Source organism: Sceloporus occidentalis, unplaced genomic scaffold (assembly GCF_023333645.1).
Source record: "Sceloporus occidentalis isolate IW3139 unplaced genomic scaffold, rSceOcc1.0.p SCAF_52, whole genome shotgun sequence".
NCBI lineage: Eukaryota > Metazoa > Chordata > Lepidosauria > Squamata > Phrynosomatidae > Sceloporus > Sceloporus occidentalis.
The window spans coordinates 516320-538796 of record NW_028317032.1 but is presented as its reverse complement, the minus strand read 5'-3'; the positions used below and the strand labels follow the sequence as shown (position 1 = coordinate 538796).

Below are 22477 nucleotides of genomic sequence, written 5' to 3'. Positions count from 1 at the left end.
CTGAGAATTCTATTGCAGAACGTGTGTTAACGAGTGACAGATGTGAACCACTTCTCTATCTCTTTACCACTAATATCTGTAAATTCGCTAAAAAAAACCTTGTATTTTGCTAATAAAAGTACCAGATATTGCTTTTTTTACATATATTACCAATTCAGTTTAATACGTACCATATAGACACAGAATCAATAAGATCAAAGGGTCCTGTGTCTGGTTTAGACAGGACCCCTTGAGTTTTTGCCTTAGTCTTAGGACAAATGGGCAGATTCTCAGTCACGAGCTGTCTCCTTCATATTCTCCTCTGATTTAATGATGCCTGAGCACTTTCACAAAGTCCCTGCTTGAATACAGGTGACCTGGAGCAGAATAATATCTTAACCTCCTGACAACTATGGTGGAACTATTTGGTTTCCATCAACAAGTAATAGAATCTTTGTGCTGATCTTTTAAAGGGTTAATGTTTGAAGGTGTCTCAAGGGCATCTTTTTTAGAAAACGATAGGAACTGTCACAACAGCCCTACTTCATCCCCTCGAAGAAACCATGAAAGAATCTTTATTTTGCTTACTCCTCTGATTAACCCCTTAAGGAATGGATACAGTTCCTGTTTTTTTCCTGCAATGTATTAAGTTGTATGTAAGAATGAAGGAGGGAACCAGCATGTTACTCTCGTGACAAATTATTTTTGCTTCTAGGGGCTCGTACACTAAAAGGTGAAGTTTTCCCCCCAGATATTGCAGCCAGGCAGACAACTCTGTTCTGCCCATGCATATTAGAGGGAAGTTACACAGGGAGACAGCGCTAAGCACTGTTTGCAAGTTAGGACCTTGCGTTGACCAAGGTCAACTTGTTCTCCAACAGTGCATGTATGAATAACCCTTGCCAATCTCTGTAGAAAGTGGCAGATCCTGCAAAATTCATGGAAAGAAGATGAAATAGATGTGCATTCGCCATTCTCTTTGCTTAAAGCAGGGGCTTTCTGGCCTTTCTGCCCAGCTTGGGGCCTTTGGAGGAGCCCTTGAGAGCAGCCATCACTGGCCACCAACTAGACCCATCAGACGTTTGCCCCGTTAATTCAGAGACCACCTATTTGACTCCAGACCGTCGCATGACATTGGAGAAGCATATCATAAACCTCGGGGTAGGTCTTTAATGCTCTCCAGAAACCGCTGATCTTTCCAAGAGAAAATAGATTTCAATTTTCAGCTGCACAAAGCAGAATACGGTCTCTTTGTGAAAATGTATCTCATGGAAAGAAAAAAAAAAAAAAGACATTATCACAACATTAATACGTTTCAGGAGATCGAACCTCCAGAGCTTCATTATCTTGTCATGTGCAGCTTCTCTTTGCACATCTAGCAGATTATGGAAAATATTCGGTAAAAGGCCTGTCGTCAAGAACCCTCCTTCTGGCTCGCCAAAAAATTATAAGAACAATTTGATTGCGGGGAGCTGCCGTAGGATTTCTAATAAGAAAATGAGAAGTTGAGAGGGAAAAAAAAGATTGAGTTAGGAGGTAAACATTGGGGACCTGGAGGTGGTATTGTATCTAATAATAAAGGGAAAAAAAACCTTTTTGGCTGCTTTCTTTTGTTATTCCCCTCTAGGGCATGTGTGGAGATGGAAGCTCGGTGCTTATGAAAGCTCTCATCGGGGATTTAAGGCTACTGTACCTGATAAGAAAAAGTTTTTCATCTCAGTGAAAAAATACAGAATGTTCCCTGCTACGAGAACTTCTATTTCAGTTCCAACTTAGTTTTTAATATATATATATATATATATATATATATATATATATAGGAATAATATTTACATTCTATGAGAGTTCTATAGACAAGCAAGAAATCTGTCAAGTTCTTACATGAGATCTGTAGAATTTAAAAAAAATGTTTTGAACAAAAAAAAAAAAACCTGATGGTTATTCTAAGGCTGCCTAGTTATACATTGTCAGGTTTAAGAAATAATATATCAACATTTTGGAATTCAAAATAGGACATGTGAAGTCCAAATTGGCTTTGTCATTAAGAAGAAAAAATTTATAAAAAAAAATATATATATAGATACTAAAATGTAATTTAAAATAGGAAATGTGGAGTCTGAATTGGGCTTGTCATTAAAAAATAGAAATAAATAAATATACTAAAATGTGATTTACAATAGGAAATGTGAAGTCCAAATTGGGTTTGCCATATATATATATATATATATATATAAACTAAAATTAAATTTAAACACTCTGGGGAAGGAGGGATCAGGTACTTCTGATTCCGGACTTGCAAGTAATAACCCTACTGGACATTATGACCCCAGACGATAACATTTTTGTTTTACCCAATTCATTCATGAATTCAAGCATTCATTCGCCTTAAATAATAAGACATCCAACCTACTGGGGTACACGTGTGCACAGGGCCGGCCGAAGACTTAACGCCGCCTGGGGCGAAGTTTAAAATGCCGCCCCTCGCCGACGCCGGGGGGGGGCGGCATTATCTACCCCACCCCCACCGGTACTTACCCTTAAACAGTCCTGCGGCGAGTCTCCCTGTGCTACCACGGTGCCGGCTTGTAATGCTGAGCGCCGGAAATTCACGTCACTTCCGGCGCTCTGCATTACAAGCCGGTACCGAGACCGAACAGGTAAACTCGCCGCAGAGGAGAGAGAGAGGGGCGCCGAGCGGGTAAGCGAAAACCACTCGGTGCCCCTCTCTCTCTCCTCCGCTTCAAAAAAAACAAAAAAAAAACGCTTGGGGCGGCAAAGTGCCGCCCCTTCTGAAGTGCCGCCTGGGGCAATTGCCCCAGTCGGCTCCATTGTAGGGCCGGCCCTGCGTGTGCAGCATAAACAGCAATACTAGAAATCCCAAATACTCGGTGTTCAGGAAACATCTTAAGCATGCCCTGAACTAACCTTTACCCTCTGACCATGAACTATTCTAAGAGAAATCCCTGCTCTACTAGAATGTCACTTATAAGGGCTGCTGCCGGCCGAATGTTACAGCGTCGCGCGTTAAATAGAGCTATCCGTGACATGTGCCAGAAGCCAAACCCTACAGGACCTCACTCCATGCTTTGTATTCGCCGATGACAGATTATGATATAATAAACAACAACATAATGACGGCGCTCCGCTATAGAACCTCTCCTTTCCCGGCTTTCAATGCAGATCGCTTATTCATACAAGAATTGGAAAATTCGCAGTGTCGCCCGGAGCTTTACATGCCCTGGATCTTTCTACGGTTTATCTTTTAGTGTTAAATTACTAAGAAATATTGGGGTTGAAAACCAGGAGAGTTAGCAGGTATGGCTCTTATTAAGTCAGATATAATTGCAGGGGAAACGCTTTTCTGCAAGTTGTATGTTTTCTTCGAATGAAACTATAAAAAAAAATAATGTGACTTGACTTAATGAGTCCGTTACTCTGTTTTATAATGAAATGAAAAACCGCTAATGAAAATATCCCCAGGGATACAAGTTAACTAATATGTATAGAGCATACAATGCGATATCTGTCTCGGAAACCGCAGAATTGTCTCACCTCGCTGGCTTTCCCGGGAGACTTGCGGTAAATCTGAGCAATGTGGGAAGTCGTTTGTAAATATAAAGATTCATATCAATAATCCATAAACTACCAATATTTGTGGCCTTTCTGCATTAAGCTTGTCAAATACAGTAGTAGAAAAAGGAGTCGAAAAATGGTCCTGTAGGTTCACTAAACAATGTGAATTATCCATAACTTTTGGGGGGGGGTTCCCTCAAAATCGTCTTTATTCAGTACATGAGAATCTGATGAGTTTGTTTTTAGCCACAGAAAACATTATTTTCAAACAGAACTTAAAGGCTTAAATGGGAACTCCTTCCATTTTTTAGTTCTAGTATCAGATTAAAAATAGCTTTTTTTAAAACCATTTTTATAAAACATTTCTAGTTTTTGCATAATATAATGTTTTGCAGGCGGCTGCATATTATTGATATAATAAATGTGTTCTCGCTCTGGTATTTTAGCCCAATCTACAAGACAAACAACCTGACTCCTTATCATACTGCTTTGTAATAAAAAGTAGAATGGCTCAGTCTTAATCACCCAGCTGAACACACCTATCAGTGATGGTTTAGTGAATAAACGAGGGTCTAATCTGCCTAATGGACCCTAACAACCTCAGCCCTTGGCATAATCTAATTGCTTAACATGTTTTAATTATATACCCTTATAGATTGTAAACTCACAAGAACAGAGCCCTCTACTCCTTCTGTACCAGCGTGTCCTCGTGTGTGTTAAGCCTACTATCAAATTTTCTATTGTCAGTCTTGATGTTATTGTTAGTTTTGGCCCTCCTCTTATTGTAATCTGCTGGGACTCTGTGAATACATTTAATGTATGTCAGGTAATGTCTTTGTCTATAATTGGCAGATGTAATACAGATGGAAGGTTGTAGGGCAAATGCACAAACACGTCATGTGTTCTTTGCATGCGTGTGGCGCGCTCCCACTCCTCAGATGTAATAAAATAAGGGAAAATTGAGTATTATTGTCAAGATCTTACAGTAAGAGCAGAAATAGAACTGGGAGAGAAGAACAAATCACATGGGATTAAGTCAGAAGGGAAGTAATTGACATTGAATAACACCGAAGACATGAAAGTCTCATCAGCAAAACCATCTCCCAAGGAAAGCCGCACAGCTGGGACTGGTATGGGAGCTTTGCATTCTTAATGCCGAGTAAGGACAGTTCTTTAAGGAGTCTGAACACTTGGATTTCTCTCTAGTAGGAAGACCCTTGTCATGCCAGAGGTCCTCTCTAGTTCCAACATCAGCCGTATCTGAGGTGGGGTCCTGAGCCATCTCCTGTAGTAGCCGGCCAACGTTATGTAATTGTGTTCACATCTGTTCATGCTGACATAACATGGAGTCCGTGTGATCTGATGGCTACGGATATCATCTTTGTGGTGTCCGAGATATCAAGAAATGTGTGATGGCCACCGGAACGTAAGCCCAGCGGAGGTAGTATGCGTTCTCGGTGTCTATGGCATAAACACGGGAACCTACTGAGGGAGCTGACCCTGAGACTCTTCAAACATTAGCTCCAAGATTCTATAGTAAACACTCGTTAGTGGTGGAAGCCCAATGGTTCTAAGAACATGAAAACCGTGATTTGTCATACAGTAGAGAGATTTAGAATTAAGTTAGAAAAAAACCAGCAGGAACGCAACCATAGCATTGAATCAGAATAGACTATATTCTGCCCAATCACCCTGGGGTAAAAACCCTGAGACTCGGGGGGCAAACACTGAGAGTTGTCAGGTTCATGTAAGACATAAACTTAACTTCCCACTGCCAAAGATCCTGTCGGCTGTAATCAGTAGTGTCTCTTTCTGATGAATTTTGGACAGGACCCCATTAATTCTTCATTATGCAGCATCCACGCTATAAATACTTCCGGCCCGGCTGAATAGGGCATAACAGGGCAGCATTTGCCCCACTATGGAGTTGTTTCAGTGTTCTTTTTACGACATTTGGTCTCTGTGGCTGTGAACAGGGCTGTTTGTGCGTGTTGTCCCGTGTGCCATATGTGTTTGTTGGTTGCCATCTTACTATGCCGCTTGGCCTGGCTTATCGTCCTGGCAGAAAACTGGAAGTCTGCCCCAATGGTTGTGCTCCAGCAGAGCAATCTGTCAACCAGAGCCGGTATACTGGTCGGCTACTGGATGAAATCCAGCCGCACGGAATGACACAGAAGCATAATATTATTCTTCACACTTTAACGGCACGCAAGGGGTTAAACGCGCATGTCCTACAGGTGTAGGGGGGGGCCTGTTTACTCCTTTTGTCTTAACACAAATCTTTATCTGCTTTAATTATATAGGTCTATTTGCTTTGCTTCACCTGCTCTTTCTGCTTCCGTCGCTTCATTAACTTGGAATCTGAAGCCTCTGCGGAAGTTTGCAATGTAAATGACGGCAGCAGCCACGGTCCAGGCATTAATCGAACCCGCGCTTTCTATTTTCTGCTCTGCTTTTACCGCTCGCTTTTTTTAATCATTTCTCTGAAAAGGGCTGCAGGAGTTCGAGGATTTCAAGAGACAGAGTTGTTCTGGAATCTTTAACCCCCCAGGTGCTACCCGGGGCTGTTGGTTAACCACTTCGGTTCTAGAGGAAGAAGCTGTTCAATGTTATGCTCTTCAAGCCGTTTCTGAACAATGATAGGAACATAGAATTTCAGGACTTATAAGAAACATTGATCCCATGTAATGTAAGAAAATTTTCCTTTACTGAGAGGGTGCTAGCAGCCACGTATTATTATTATTACTATTATTATTATTACTATTACTATTGTTTTATATAGCTCCATCGAATTCCGTAGTGCTGTACAATGGGTAGACAGGACCTAAGGAGTAGTATGTAACGTAACAATTTGACTTATAGAAACAACAGGTGAGGAGCAGACATCAAAAGCACATCTTAAAGATTAATATATGTAATAAGTGTAGGAAACTCCTAAAAAAGATATGTATCCCAGCCGAGAATACCAAAACACAAAACCACTAAGCAAGGAGGCGCTCAGTAATGCGTCATGCTTCAATATGTCTCTTCAGGCCCAGCGTTACCCCCCATACACCACCATGTATCGTACGGACCAAAGAACCAATGGAGGCGAGAATCTGGCCATGCCTGGGAACTTCCCAGAGAAGGCTACCCGGAGCTCTCCCTCTTCTGGTAGTGAAGGGGTGTGGCCAGCCACGTGTGGGGTGGGGCTGAAACCAGACAGCTTTAAGTGGTCATGGAGCTGGAGGGGAAGTGGGTGTGGCCAAATGCCATCTCCCTGCCAGGAGAAAGAAAAATGACATGGAGACCCGAGGAAGCAGCGATTCACCCGGAGACCCCCAGTCAAACCTGTAGAGTTTCCAGGGATGACTATGAGTATTTTGCCTAGAGTCCAAATTACCTAGACGATCTCTGGTTAATTTTGCCTGGTGCTCCCGACGTCAGATTACTGGGTTGGTGTGTGTGATCTCTGAGTGAACATTTGGGGTTGCCCACCTCCCATCCCTTTGAAGACTATTTTTAGGGCTAGCCAGTTGTCCTTAAAGTGGACACCCCCTTCCTACAAGAGAAAGATAACTCCATAAGACATGTGTTGGCCCAGCAGTTACTTTATTGTCCTCAAAGTCTCGTTTCTGTAGACAGCTTCCAATTTGCTTGCTTTTTTTTTTTTTTTTCCCTGCTCCGTCCTTCATTTCTCGCCGAGGTTCTGTATGAACAAGGAAACGAATTAGACTTTATCAGATTTCCATTGTACCTGGGAATCTCAGAATCAAAGAGCTGCCGTCCACAACCGCAATGATTAATGATTTGGCGTACCCATCTTCTGACCTTGGATAGAGGGGAAAAAAAACGATAGCAAAGGCGGCAGTAGCTAGGATTAGACTCAAGGGTCCGTCTTCACTTTATCTTTTAAAAAAGGCCAGCGAGACAGCCACGAGGAAGCCATTCATTTACAAAACTCACCTCTCTTATCCTGCCTATTCCCGGGGTAAATCAAAGGGGCAGATGCTTTGTCCTCGCAAATTAGAGCATTGTTTAGCCGAATCCTTCTGAACTCGTGCCCAGGTAGAATGAATCACACGTGGCGTCATATGTAATACATGCGTAGGAAGCAATCAGTGTCTGTACAATGTAACTATATATATAAGCACATACACCTTTTTATTATTTACTAATTACAGTTACTTTTGATCAATGTCAAGAACAATAGCATTATTCAATGCGTCGTGCTTGTTTTTTAACCCTACAAAAGCAGCAAAAAAAGATGGAAATTTCATCATCACCTAATATACTTAGGGATTTATTATTTATTATCTCTTTTTTTTTTCACGCTGCTTATTACTTGATTTTTATTTATATTTTTCTAACGGGATTCCACTCCAAGGATTGTAGAATAATGAGGGATGGATCTTAATATGAAACGTGAAATCAAGATGTCAAAGGAGCCCCGGTCAGAGGTCCCTAGCTGGTCTAGGCGCATGTTTTGGTTAATGTGGTTAATATATCGAACACTCCAGTATCACAGTGGATTACTGGATCTCCAGAGCATCTTTTAATCTATAGGGGTGGGTGGGGTAAATGTTTGGCTCCTCCCACTCACTATAAAGTTCTGTCTACTTCCTGTCGTTGCCCCACCCTGTTTATGACTAGTCCAACCTTCTCGACCTAAAGCTTTATTGGGGCATACCTGAATGGCCCTGGTATGATGATTAATTATGAGGATGTAGTTTATTATTATTATTATTTTTATTTCTGTTTATTAATAATATGAGGAAGAGATGGACATTTTAAGTTGTTGCATGTTGCAGCCCCGCTCCACAGATACCCGAGATAGGTTTATTAGTTCTGTTGGAGTGACCTTTCAGATGATGATTAAATGAAACAGTGCAAGGGCCAGCAGGTTATTAATTAGGTCCGAGGGCCAGCAGGTTATTAATTAGGTCCGAGGGCCAGCAGGTTATTAATTAGGCCCACAGGTGACTGGCAGACACACTGAACATATGGGAAATGCCGCCACACATGGGATGTCGAGCTTACTTCACCGCAGCTGTGGAAACAAAGGTTAGAATAGCCAGGAGCGACTTTATGTATTATACTTTCCAGATATAGCATCCAACACAAGGCATCTCGCGCAAATTCATTTTCCATGGTGCTCTAGTGAAGACGGCGTAGGGATCCTGCTCTCAATCCCAAGTAGGAAGTTGTCCCTAATTTCCTGGACTCTACCTGCGCATGAGCCTCGAAAGCTAGAGATTGTTTACTGCCGCACGGTCTTTCAATTTTCACCTGAAGGCACATCGGTAAATTACCCTCTAGACTGTAAGCCCGTTTGAGCAGGGCCCTCCTCGCCTGTTGTCTCTGTTAGTCAATTTGTTATGTTACATACTACTTGTTATGTCCTGTCTACCCATTGTACAGCGCTACGGAATTTGATGGCGCTATATAAAACAATAAATAATAATAATAAATAATCACGTGTGATGCTGCAGCAAGATGGCAGCTACCAGACAACGCACCACAGACAATAAGGGGCATTTTTATTATTAGTTATGGGGAGAACTTCAGTGGTCCCTCTCCATGCAGGGATGGCAAGAAGATTCGGCCTGCCCTTGGTTTTACCAGGATGGATAGAAAAGAAGGGGCTGCAGTCCCAGAAGAGGGAAAAATTGGGATCCAATGTCTTCTGTGTCCCTACATGGGCGCAGTTCACTGGTCACCTTTTTTCATGATACCTCTGGCTTTGGGATTTCAGTCACGTAAGTTGCCAAGTTTTCTCTGCCTTTTGGCTAAAATCAAGTGAGAGAAGGAGAGCTTGGTCGTCTGGCCTCAAGGCTGGGTATGCAGGAAGCCTGAGGTATCCTTAAAGAACCCCCTGGTTAGGTCCACCCAAGTGGTTGCCACTAGTGTTGTTGGGGATGTGGGTTATGACAAATACTTATGAAGCCAGCCATGGACTGGGGCCTAAATAGCACTTAAGTTTTTGGTTTTTTTTCTGTTTTTTTTGCACTTGTGCGACCTTTGATTGGCTTTGATTGAGCTTATTCAGGGGCACACACTGAAAATGCCACATTACATTTAGATCACGTAAGGGGTATGGGTTGACTTTCTGGCGCCTTTGAAGACTTCAGTGGCCTCTCCTATTTGGAGACCTAGAATATCTGGCCCTTCTCTAGTTTTTCAGGAAAAGAGGAAGATTGGGACCCAGCGTCCTCCAAGTAAAGCTCAGTCGCCAGTTGCCTTCTTCACATGGTGGAGAAAGCACGGTACCTCAGGCTTTGAAGACTAAATCACATCAGTTGCCCCTAGAACCAAAACCATGGGGGACTTTTTGTATGTCATGACTACCGCTGCTTCTTTTGCACGATTGATTGTCTCAGGTGTACCGTGTTGTTAATCTGCTAGTTGTTAATCTTCTATAGGATTGCCGGTACTAGTAACCCTGGAGAGATAAGCAGTTTGACCCACCTGGGAAAGTCCAGGCTACCCAAAGCTTTAATAAGTATATTTATTAATAAAATAATATTAAACATATTAGCCCCACAGATTAAAGAATCTTAAAAAAAAGCAGAAAAAATTGCTATATATTTTTTTGATTCTGGATTAACCGATTCTCAGTTCCGCACGTCGTGTGCTTAGTGGGTGAAAGGCTTTAAATGACTTCTGCTCTTTCTTCTTGTTTAGTTAAAGGATCAGTAAAGGGGAGAGTGTAACGTTCCTGTTGAAACGAGCGAGTGTTGACACGCAGCGTCGTGCTCATATATAATTATGTCCCTGAGGATATCATCCATACGTTAGATGTGACATTTGCCATTCCAGAGAGGCAGTTTTTGCTGGGTACATTCCTACACGCTCATCTTTTTTAATGGAGAGCATTATGCGGCGTGACCGGATCTGAAATTCGCAGAAAAGGTGGTTTTTCGATCTCCTTCCCTTTAAATGAGCGACCGTGTCTCTAACCTTTGTGTCCCGTACACTGTTGGCATGGGGACAGTCACAAAGTGACAAGTGCTATAGTTTATATATACCTCATATACACCATCTATATCATACATGCATCCTCTACTGAATGAAGCATGTACAGTGGATAGAAGTTAAGAACAAACACATTTTATTTATTTTTTTCAGGAAAAGGGAAGAAAATAGTAAAAAAAATTACTTTTATTGGGTATGCATTACAAGGTGTGTATATTATTATTATTTTTTTATTTTTTTTATATTTTCCTAGTCCCCTGGTTGCTTATTGCTAGAATGGGGACATAAATCTATTGCAGGCAGCCTGGTAACTTTTCCTGATTCAGGTATAGTATATGCGGAGGTACTCCCCCCACACTTTAGGAACGGGGGTGCGCATAGACTTGTATTCCTTTATATTTAAGAAAAAAACAGGCAGAAATCATTTTGACGTGTCTGCAAACATTAAGATAAAAATATTGTAAAAATAAATCCAGGGAAGATTGTTATGATACTTCGGATACGTATCACACGCGGGAGATTACTGCATTATTTCCGCACGCAATCAACCAAATAGCCGCGGCGACTCGTTCAGAGCTTTTCCCATCGTCTTCATTTCCTGCGTCAATAACGAGCGATCATTAGCTCGATACCAACACCTTGCTTTAGTAAATGATCCTATGTAATACTGTTTCACCAAAACCACTCCATTGTTTGTTTGTTTGTTTTTTGTTTTTTGTTTTTTTTAAATAAATAAAAAAAAAATCTTGCAAATAAAGATCCATTAAAGGTCGTAGGTCACCGCTCCCGGCAGGTACATATAGAGATTAGTTGTAAATCCTTTATGTTGCATTGTACCATTTTAAATCCTTCACGACCAAGCCTGTACATGTACAGGCTCACAATGCATTGTCATTCATGAGTTGAAGGACAACCGGTTGTCCTTAAGGGGTTAATATGTGATAAAATGCCCGGCCGTTTCATTCTTCTTGTGTGAATGAATGGAAACTTGTTAGTGAAGATGAAGCACGGTTTGTAGTCTCAGCATTACCCTTCCCGCCTGGTCGCCGTGTACGGTCAGGGGTATTTAGGATTAATCATGGGGTATTAATGAGCAGTCCTCGGTTCTGCGGTAAGGCAGAGCGTTGCTCTGATCCCCGTCACCGTCTGTATCTGGATTGCAGCGACATCTACTGACGCTGACGGGAAAAATGATGTTAAATTCTTGCAATTTTCTGCTCAATGGTTCTCTGGAAGCATGAAATGGGATAACTGTTCCACCCAAGCAATTCAGCTAAATGAAAAAAAAGAGCAAAAGAAAATGTGTCGGTCCGGAGACAGGAATGACTGATTCCGTATGGTATATATAATATAATATAGAATAATCCATTATGATCAACAGAGTGATAAATATCACCTAGGAACTCAGCGGTGTCATCCCGATCTACTAGACAAACACCCCGACTCCTTATCATACTGCCTGTGATAAACAGAATGTCTCGGTCTTAATCACCCAGCCGGACACTCTCACTAATGAAAGGAACAGACTTCATTAGCATCGCCATAAAGCATCAGCTCAGTGTGGTGTTTGAGCCAGGAAAGTCACCCAAAATATCACATGACTGACAGCAATGGCCGCCTCCAGGTCTGCAAAATGAAAGAAAATATTGTATACAGCTCTGGGGGTTATATTACTGTATACAGCGCTGGGGGTTATATTACTGTATACAGCGCTGGGGGGGATATTACTGTATACAGCGCTGGGGGGTTATATTACTGTATACAGCGCTGGTGGTTATTACTGTATATAGTGCGGGGGTTATATTACTGTATACAGCGCTGGGGGTGTTATTGTATACAGCTCTGGGGGTGTTATTGTATACAGCTCTGGGGGTTATATTACTGTATGCAGCGCTGGGGGTTATATTACTGTATACAGTGCTGGGGGTTATATTACTGTATACAGTGCTGGGGTTATATTACTGTATACAGCGCTGGGGGTTATTACGGTATACAGCCCTGGGGGGATATTACTGTATACAGCGCTGGGGGGTTATTACTGTATACAGCGCTGGGGGGATATTACTGTATACAGCGCTGGGGGTTATTACTGTATACAGTGCGGGGGGTTATATTACTGTATACAGCGCTGGGGGTGTTATTGTATACAGCTCTGGGGGTGTTATTGTATACAGCTCTGAGGGTTATATTACTGTATACAGCGCTGGGGGGTATTGATGTTGGGAGGTAATAGTAACGAGGGCAGTCTGAGTTAAGCCCATTGCAAATCTTTTCTGCATGCAGCACTACAATGGTTTCCATGCTCAGTAATCTCCCACGGGCAGCTTTATCAGCAAGGATGATCCACCAATAACTGGTATCAATGGACGGCCGGATTCGATTGGATTGGCTGAAAAGAAGCAGTGTCACAAGAGTTAACACATTGCTTTCCGGGGAAATAAACATTGACAATATTCTTTATGGATTATAATTATGGACGCATTTCCTTTCTTGCTATTGATTGACTGCAATTATTCAATACCGGGCTTGTTGGTCTTTTGGATCTCAAATCCCACTATCCTCAGGCATCCTCCTCATACCCTTAGAGCCCCCCAACGTCCGGAGTTCTATCACTCTTTGCCAGTCTATTGAAGAAAAGTCATCTCAGCCAGTAGATGATTCAATTGTTAGTCCATCGCGACGCCTATTCATGCCACGCATGAGGTCATCGTGATGTCACATGTATTCTAGACACAATTGTTCTCTAATAATAGTTGGTTTGTAAAATAAAGTCTCCATATCTGACACCTACGCTAGACGTTCACATTCCTTCCCATGCGAGATAAGAGAGCCGAGCTTTCGTTAGACTTCAGAGAAGGAGACTTTGTTCGCCGTTATAGATTCTGTTATAGAGTCAAAGATCAGAGCAGACGTGAGCCGAGGAGCCGAGGACCGATGAATTTTAAAGTACACAGGAAAGCGGCGCATGGCCAGGAATTAGAAATCCTAATTTTTGCCTTAGTTTCTGTAACGCCGCACATCAGAGATACTCTCCGTGGGAAGAATATCAAGCTGCGCAGAGACCTGCTCCGGCCGACCCCGGCAAAATGCCGCTCAGTGAAAAGAATATTCTCCAAACAGCAGAACTGTCATCCTTTTACATCACAGAGCCGTTTAAAAAACCACTCGCCAAAGCGTGCGGCGCAGTTACACGGGGGACGGGCGCTTCCAGACGTCTATTAAAAAAGTCTTCGAATATGGAGAGAAAAAAAAAACCGTGAAGAACAAAAATATATAATTTATGGAAGAATACGTTAATCGCCATTAGTGCCACATTTTACAATCAGACGCTGTACTATTTTAATACTAGCTTTTATAATTAACCAGGAGTAAGGTGGCTCCATACAGTTCTGCTGTTTCCCAGACTTTATTTCACCTACAAAAGTACATTTACCATTACGAGACAAGTATGTACCATGAGAGAAACAGCCTCCCAGCAGAGGTGGTAGATGTTAATACAGTAGGGGGGGATTTAAACACGCATGGGATAGACATACGGCTCCTGAATCTAAGGCGAAACCAACGACTGATTAAGGTCTGAGTCTTTACAGAGGGTTAAAAGGACGCCTAGACGGGGGGCCGAATGGGGCCGATCTGCATTCACATAGAGGTTTTAATGCGTTTTTAATTACTCGTTCCAGTGTGATGTCATGCTTATAATTCTTTATACCCCGATGTGCATTCTCGGGGGTTTTAAATCTTCATTTCTTATTCCTGCCAATAATCTGGGGTTCTGTTGAATAATGTAAGGATTTTTAGGCAGCGGAAGAACTGATTGAAGAATGACTTTTTTGTGGATGTTATGAATCGATTCCTTTTTGTTTAACTAAAAAAAGTTCATCTTTGTATCGGAAGAAACATCTTAAAGGGGCTTTAAACGTTAAAAATAAGCATTTTTTCCAGTAATAGGCATCTAGTTATCATCCTCTCTACTGATCTAAGTTAAAAGGGGCCTGTCGGCAGGTGGTCGTCGGGGACGGTGTGGGTCATGCTGTATCTCCTATAGTATAAGAAGCTTTCCAAAACTTGTGGGGGCTTCGTAAAAATACCTTCGTAAAAAAAGAATAACTGTAGAAAACAGTTATCCCTGCTTCTCCGGGTCAACCCCCCCCAATCCTCCAGGTCCCCAGAGCGCGGCCTGACGTGCCCCACTCCCTGCCCATTTCCTTTTTAAACGGGGGCGTTTCCCGTGATGTCAGCGAGAACGAGCACTGATGTCAGCGAGAATGTCCCCCGACGTCAGCGGGACCGCTGGCAAGGGTAGGGTCCGGGTAGCTGGAGCCCAGGTATGGGTATCATCCACCACAGTCATTCTCGGGGGCTCTCAGAGTCCCGAGGTTTCGCAGACTCGGGGATAATGCATAATTCTTCTATTTGGGGTGGGGGGGTGGGCCTTGGTCATTGGTATCTCACTAGGTCTGGGTCCCATATGAAGCAGGGGAAGGATGAGAGCTTTGGGTCTCCTGGCCCAGGTTCTTCCTAGGTATGACCATGCGTGGTGAGTACAGGTCTTGTGGATGTTGTCTACAATATACAGTGAAATAACGTGTCCAAAAAATCATTTCACGCAGATATTAAAGTTCTAACCGCAGCATAAGCTTTGATAGGACCGTCCGTCTTACTAGAAGCTCACGGTTTGGGAAAAATCAATAGAGAAAGTTTACGGTCTTTATGTTTTGCTCAGATTTTAGGAGCTTTTGTTAAACCTTTATTCTCACCGATATATCCCTTCTCTCTCTTCCCACTGGATAGACAACAAATACGCCCCGGCCGTCACCCTCAACGGCTTTATCTTCATCCTCGGTGGAGCTTATGCCAGAGCGACTACAATCTACGACCCAGAGAAGGAGAATATTAAAGCCGGACCCAACATGAATCACTCCAGGCAATTTTGCAGGTGAGAAGAAACGAACTAACTTGTTTTCTAGCGAAAAGCTTGGCTGGCCCTGCAAAATGTATAGCTAAATCAGTGGAGGTTCTTAAAAGCGTCTTTACCCAATAATGTGTGCAATGGCGGACCAGCTCAACCTCTCACGCTGGAGAAACCTGTGTAGTGATGGCCCTTCACAATAAACAGTGAAGAGAGTTATAACCACAACTATGCAGACCAGGGCCAGTGGTACAAAACCAGAGGGCAGATCATCCACTTGGGCAATCAACCCCCCCCCAGTTTGCCACTGCACAACGGGTCGGTTACAAGGGAGATCCTTCATCTCCCCCCACACACACACATCGATTCACATACACAACTTCCGCTGCAGCCGGGAGGAGGTGCGGTTAGCAGCGAGGGTTGTCCGCGTCCATCGCGCAGACCTTCCCCGGCTGTCAGAGATCAGAGTTCCCCGTGATCTCTGACAGCCGGGGAAGGTCTGCGTGATGGACTCAGACAACCCCCGCCGCTAACCGCACCTCCTCCCGGCTGCAGCGGAAGTTGTGTACACGAATCGCGTAGAGCTCTACAAGCTGCCCGGACTACGCACCGGTAAGTTTGCCAGAGTGGCATGTAGAGGTATAAGGCAATTCTGGAGGCAGAGTGGCACATAGGGGTCAACAGGCATATCATGGGGCACAGTGGCATTTAGAGGGTTAAAAGGCATATCATGGGGCACAGTGGCATATAGGGGGTATAAGGCAAGCCAGGGGGCAGATGTGCAAAACTGGGGGGGCAGGTTGAAAAAAAAAAGGAAATAAAAACAAAATATTTTTCTCAATCATAGCTTTTATAAAAAAAAAATTGTTCACATAGTTTAGATGAATTAACATTTACTGGTAAAACTTTTTTCCTATAGGGTCGTCTTATATTCAGGCTTTTTCTTTTTTTCATAAATTAATATTCAGATTTTGGGGGTCGTTTTATAATCGGGGTCGTCTTATAATCGAGCAAATACGGTATTTCCGCTTCAATAAAAGGCGTTGCCTGTCTTTATGACATGGCGCGCTGGAATATGATGTCATGTGCCGGGGTGTCGTTCCTTAAAGGTGCTCATCGTATTTTTTATTGTACTTGGGAAGCCGACCGCAGAGGGCAACGGCAGCCCCACGGGTAAACACACCACTGTCCGTATGTGTTAATGTATATTTGTTACGCGTGTGTTATAACCAAACCATTTAAAGTGCGCAGAGCTGCATTTATTAACGTTTAATAAACAAAAGGTAATAATGTGATTCCTCTGCAGCGTTACAACCAATATAGGGCGAAATAAGAAAACTTCTACCTGATTTCTGTTAACAGTGATATAAATAGTTTGCAGAAATCACATCTGTTACAAAATATACAAAATATATAAATAAAATAGGAACAGCTGCATGCAGAGCTTTAATACCCAAAGCCAGGGATGTTTTCCCGCAGCCTCTGCTGTCTCTTTAAACATTTTGCCGACAGAAAAGGCTGAATAATAAAATGTTTTCGACATTATCTGTATCTGATCAGATGGTCTTTGAGCCAAAGTGAATTCCAACGTCTGCGTGGGGGTCCCCAAATAACTCCCTGCTTCCCGATTGGTTAAACCTTTCCGAAACATCGTACCTAAACCTGCCGGAACCCCCCCCCCATCAATCTGATTGAGCGGCAGGCGCCATCTATTTGAATAATCTACCGCGCCAGCTGAGCGCGAATTCCCAGCTGGTCTGATCATACTATACAACATAGTGTTTTGTCTAAATATTTATCATAGCTTTGGTTTTTTTTCCCCCTAATTTTATTTTCTAAAAAAAAATAAAAAATCTTTTCTTAACCCAACCCGCCATCTGTGGGTTAATAATCCTGGTATTCCGTATGTAGCGTAATATTTGGCGGTGGGCTTTTCGGTTTTAATGTGTTTTCTTGTTTTTGCTTGTCACGGCGGCGTTGTGACAATCGCAAATGATCCGCGGGAGATATATATACGTCGGTGCTGTGATTTCACAACCTTGTTGCATGTGATAATGTACGCCGCTCGGAGCCCGAAGCTTGTCGTGAAATACCTCGCGTGAATTAGCTCTACCGCCAGATTGACAGCCAGCCCTGCCTTCTACTGAATGAATTAGCAGCACTTGTTAGCATCTCTCCGAGTCCCAGAGCCCAGAGCGGTGCCGATTCTCAGGCTTCTGGGTCCGTGCAGAAGTCGGCACACTCCTGCCGGCACTCGCTCCCATTCCGGAAGGTTCTAGGACGGAAGCAAAATTCATTCGCGGGAGCAAAAAAAACAAAAACACAGTAAATATCCATCACGGAATAACAATTTTCAAGGCATAATTTCAACACTAAAGCTGTCTTTCCATTGGTTTTTCAGCTCCCTGGGGCGGTCAGGGGAGATCAGGGAAGGTCCCCACTGCCTGCAGAGTGCCCCAATATCAGGACTGCCCTGTGCAAATCGGGACTGTTGGGAACTATGACTTTTTATGAAATTGTGAGCAGTTCTAATCTTATATATATATATAGGGGTTTATTCATTCAACAGCGAGAGGTCAAAAAAATGTCGCCTCCACCCTCAAACTCTTCATACTAAAAGGCCAACCCGGACTAATTTCCCGGCCCGAAGGGTTGCTGTCCCTGTATGATGTGCACATACCTCCTAACATGTGAGATGACCAGCAGCGCCAAGGAGCAGTGCTTTACCCATCCCCTGTTTATTATTAATACATTATTTAGACAGAGAATGATGTGTTTTATTTAAACATTCTAATCTATAGACCCATCTCCTGCTGTTTCTATACACATTATTAGGGCAGTAGAACCCTGCGATACCCTCATAAACAGTAAACATTCTGACCTCCTAGAAAAGATGAAAGAGGGGCATCGGGGGTCAGTCCTTGTGAAATTTTGCACGTATGCAGAAATCCAACCTTAAATATATTTTTGAAATTGCATCCAGTCAGGCGAAGATTGAATTCGTTTCGTGCGGCGAGATTGAAAACGGCTTTCCTGCACGTGACACTTTTTTCACATAGAAGGCTGACAGAGTCAGATAGGCGCTTCTCTATACCTGGAGTCTCTGGGTGAAGCGTTCCCTCCTACGTGTTTGGCCAGGCCATCTTCTACTTCCCACCCAATCAAGGTTTCTTGGGGCTAGTCCCTCTCCTGTGTGCGGCCATGAGCCATGTAGTTGGTGACCTCATTGGTAGGTTGGGGAGCGGGCACGGCTAAACCCGACTCCTCTACCCGGAGAAAGAGGAGAGTCTCGCGGAGACCTGGGGAAGTTGTGTTTCACCCGGAGACTCCGGGTCAATCCTGGAAAAGCAGCTCTACACCCGGAGACTCCAGGCCAAACCCAGAGAGATTCCAGATATTGTGATAAACTCATGGTTTCAGGAGGTATACAGAATTTATTTACCTATTTATACCAATTTCCTCATCACACCTTGTCTTTACTGTCTATGTTTGTAACTTGAAACAGTAATAAACATCTACTTCGATCAGAGAGGACAGAAAATAATGAAGCATTTCTTTAACGTAAGCTCTTTATCTAAATTTAATGTTAAAAAATAAGTATTAATTTTTTTTTTTTTTTTTTTATTTCTTCTAGCGCCGTGGTCGTTGACGGAAAAATATACGCGACGGGTGGAATAGTCAGTAGCGAAGGTCCTGCCCTGGGAAATATGGAATTCTACGATCCCAATTCAAACACATGGACTCTCTTACCCAACATGCCTTGCCCTCTCTTCCGCCACGGATGTGTAGTCATTAAGAAATACATTCAAAGTGCTTGACGAAACAAAAGCTTCATCCACACCTGGAGCGCTCTCTCCTTTAATCTTCGACGGCACCTACGCCGGCTCCGAAGAACGATATATTACCATGCTTTAGCAGCATTATTCTTTGTTTTCTTGGGGTTTTTTTAAGTAGGAAAAAAAAAAAAAAAAGGACAAAGAACATTTTCTTTTTGATTTTTTTTCCTCAGCAGGTTTTTGAATAATGTCTACATTGAATGTAGAAAATCTTCCTCGCCTTTGGAGGACTCTGGAGCGTTGTGCACCTTTTTGTGTGCGGTTAGGTCACGGCCCGTGCCCGGCCGCCTACGATTCCTTGCGACGTTGTGACATCACAATCGCTCATGGCCCCCGCCCCTCCGTTCACGTTATCGCCACAATTTGCGTATCAAAGTGCAAAACAACCCCAATATTTTATATGTCCGATGGAATCAAATCGGGGGTCGGCCGGGCGTCCGCGTTTTACATTTCACAGGCAAGGCTTGGATTTTTAGGTAAACTTTTCCAAATAGCCCGGGCATAAATCTCATAGAAGAAAATATTTTAAATATTTTTTTTTCTTTTAGGTTACATTTTTTTTTGGGGGGGTCTTTCTCGTCACATGACAGAAAAAAAGACTAATTGTAAAAAAAAACAAAAAAAACAGTTTGTCAAAATCATATTTTGTAAGTGGCATTTAAGATATTTGCACTTAGATTTTCTGTCTCCTGCTGAAAAAATGATGTTTTCCCAGCATGCAGCTGGCCTCTCATTGCTGATTGTAACATGTCTTACAATTGGTGCAAAAACAGGGGGATTTAATGAGGGCTCAGAGTGTCCAAATTATATTATTATTATTATTATCATTATTATTACTATTCTTATGCCACAGGGAGTTTAAAATGTTTCATTGCAAATATATATATATATATATCTCATAGCTTCCAACCGTCCCATTTTCTGTGGGGCGCAGTCTTGATTTAAACAATAAGTATCATTATTTTACTGATTATGGCCCACACTTGCTCAGACCTTGGTCTCTTTGGCCTAAATTAAGACTAGAAAGTAGGAAGAAAGAGAGCGGGTGTCCAGTACCGCTCCTAGAGAACTCTCTTGTTTCTTTTAACGAAGTCAAAGTCTCATATGTTCCGATGCTTGCAAAGTGTTTAGAAAGCAGCGTGTACTTTCCATGTTGCAGGCTGCTTCCTCGGGGTGACCAGCGCTGGCCACCAATGATGGGCTCGCCGGCAGCTCGATTTTATCCTACATTGGTGGAAATGATCTTAAAACAGATGCTTTCTTCCATTAATGAGCTCAAAACAAGCAAGGTTTATTCCGCGTACGGTCTCAGGCGGTCGAGAGACAATGTCATCGTCAGTCGGTGTTAAACAAGGTAGACAGCCAACATTTTAGGATAAATCAAGAGTCCGAAAGCAAACCCTGCTTTAAAATACTACATTCTGGGTTACATGCAATCAGGTTATCAGGGGTTACGTTTAAAAAGTGCAGAGAATCAGCAAAACCATTCACTGGGTTGCCAAACTTTGTACCAGAATCACTGTTTTATACCCCAATGCAATCTATCACATCTACATTAACACGAATCTTATGGGAGGAAAAAGCCTATTTTTAGTAAATTTTGCTAAATATACAACTACAAGCCATATAGATCCAAAAATCTTATTTTTTCACCAATCAGATCTGTGCTTTATTGCCTTCCCAATTATTCTATATATATGCTTTTTTCTTTTTTTTTTTTTTACAAAATATGACAAACTGTTTTTTGTTTTTTTATATAAAAATGTGAATTATTTTAGAAAACAAATATTTCTCAAAATATGGTTGAGTTGCAGACTCAAAAATAAGTTAGTCTTCCTGCAAGTCTTAATGGATTTTTCTGTTCTGTTGTACAGATACATTACACACTTATACCTGATTGAAATACGTTCTTCAATCATCGTTTGGCAGTTTAGAAAAATAAAGTATGCGAAAATCCAAACTTTTGGTAAATACATTTAAAATTATTCAATTTTAAGTGTGAAACCCTGTAAATCATTTTCGGAGCAGATGTATCATTTTCCATTAACGTCGGAAAGGATGACATTTTTATGGTGTTGGAAGAGCAGAAATATGGGTTCTACATCACGCTGGACAGTCTTGTCTGGAACGGGCACACATTTAATGCGTTTATTTATTATTCAATTAATTAGAGCATATGGATTTTAGATATTGATGGGCCGTCCTTGCAAAGACTGTCCGTATAGAATATATAGGGGGCCAATGACAATGCCAGCAAGAGGGCCATATTTCTCATATGGGAGGTGGGCGTTCCCAGATGTTATCTCCGCCCAGTTCTCTGTGCTCCGCCCACCGCCATCGTATGCCCTTATCTGGAAACGCTCTAAACGAGCCGGCGCTGACACTCTTGAAATATTAACCCTTTAACAGCCCATTGTGAAGATTCGATGTAGCAACTCATCAAACATGTTCACCAAATGACTTTAATAACTGTCCCCATGGAAATTTTGGCTTGTCATTATTTAAAGATACACTTTATGGAGTCACCTGCATTCAAGCAGGAAAATCTACCTGGTAACAAAAGCACTAATTAGATTTCATCAGATCAATGCAAGGAATGAATTGGTCAGCTCTAGACTGCGTGACCCTGAGATTTTGCCCTTTTACCCTGAGATTAGAGCAAAAACCTTGAGTGTTCCCAAGTATGCTCATGCCTTCCCTATGCGTCACTTACATACCTCACATACCTGGGAACTCTCCCGGGTTTGGCCCTGAGAGACCCAGGCGAAGGGCCACTTCTCCGGGCCGGGTTGCCCAGGTTTCGCCCACTTCCCCCCCAAAAACGGGCAGCTTTTGGTAACGATTACTTTGAAGACAAGTCATCTCTCCATGTGCATTGAACACCCATACGGTTCCTTTTAAATCAAACTTTAAACAGGGGAAACACAATATTTCCTTTTTTCCCCCAAAAATCTGTATGGCCGATAATCCAAATAATAAATTATCTTGATTCATTTCTGGTTTATCCTAAAATAGTTTCTCTCTTCCATCATGTTAGCTGATAAATTAATAATTAACCGTAAGATTATTCATTTTCCATTAATATTACGTAATTCATAATATTTAATATTAAAACACTTAAGGATTCTGCCTTGCACCCAAACACTTTAAAGTTCCGGTAATTAATAATCATTACGTGTTCCAAACATGTTACACTAAAATCATGTTCTCTTCCATAATGAACCTC

The 22477-nt window shown here is 42.3% G+C and overlaps 1 protein-coding gene across 1 annotated transcript in view; it reads left to right on the top strand.

Annotated features, from left to right (window-relative positions):
* The window catches only part of LOC149288317 (kelch-like protein 29), a 234269-nt gene extending 215036 nt beyond the window's left edge, over positions 1–19233 (top strand). Inside the window, exons 11-12 of the mRNA XM_089491867.1 lie at positions 15298–15442; positions 19050–19233. Of these exons, the coding sequence (XP_089347993.1) occupies positions 15298–15442; positions 19050–19233 (329 nt within the window). The remainder of the gene's footprint in view (positions 1–15297; positions 15443–19049) is intronic.
* The last annotated feature ends 3244 nt before the right edge of the window (positions 19234–22477 follow it).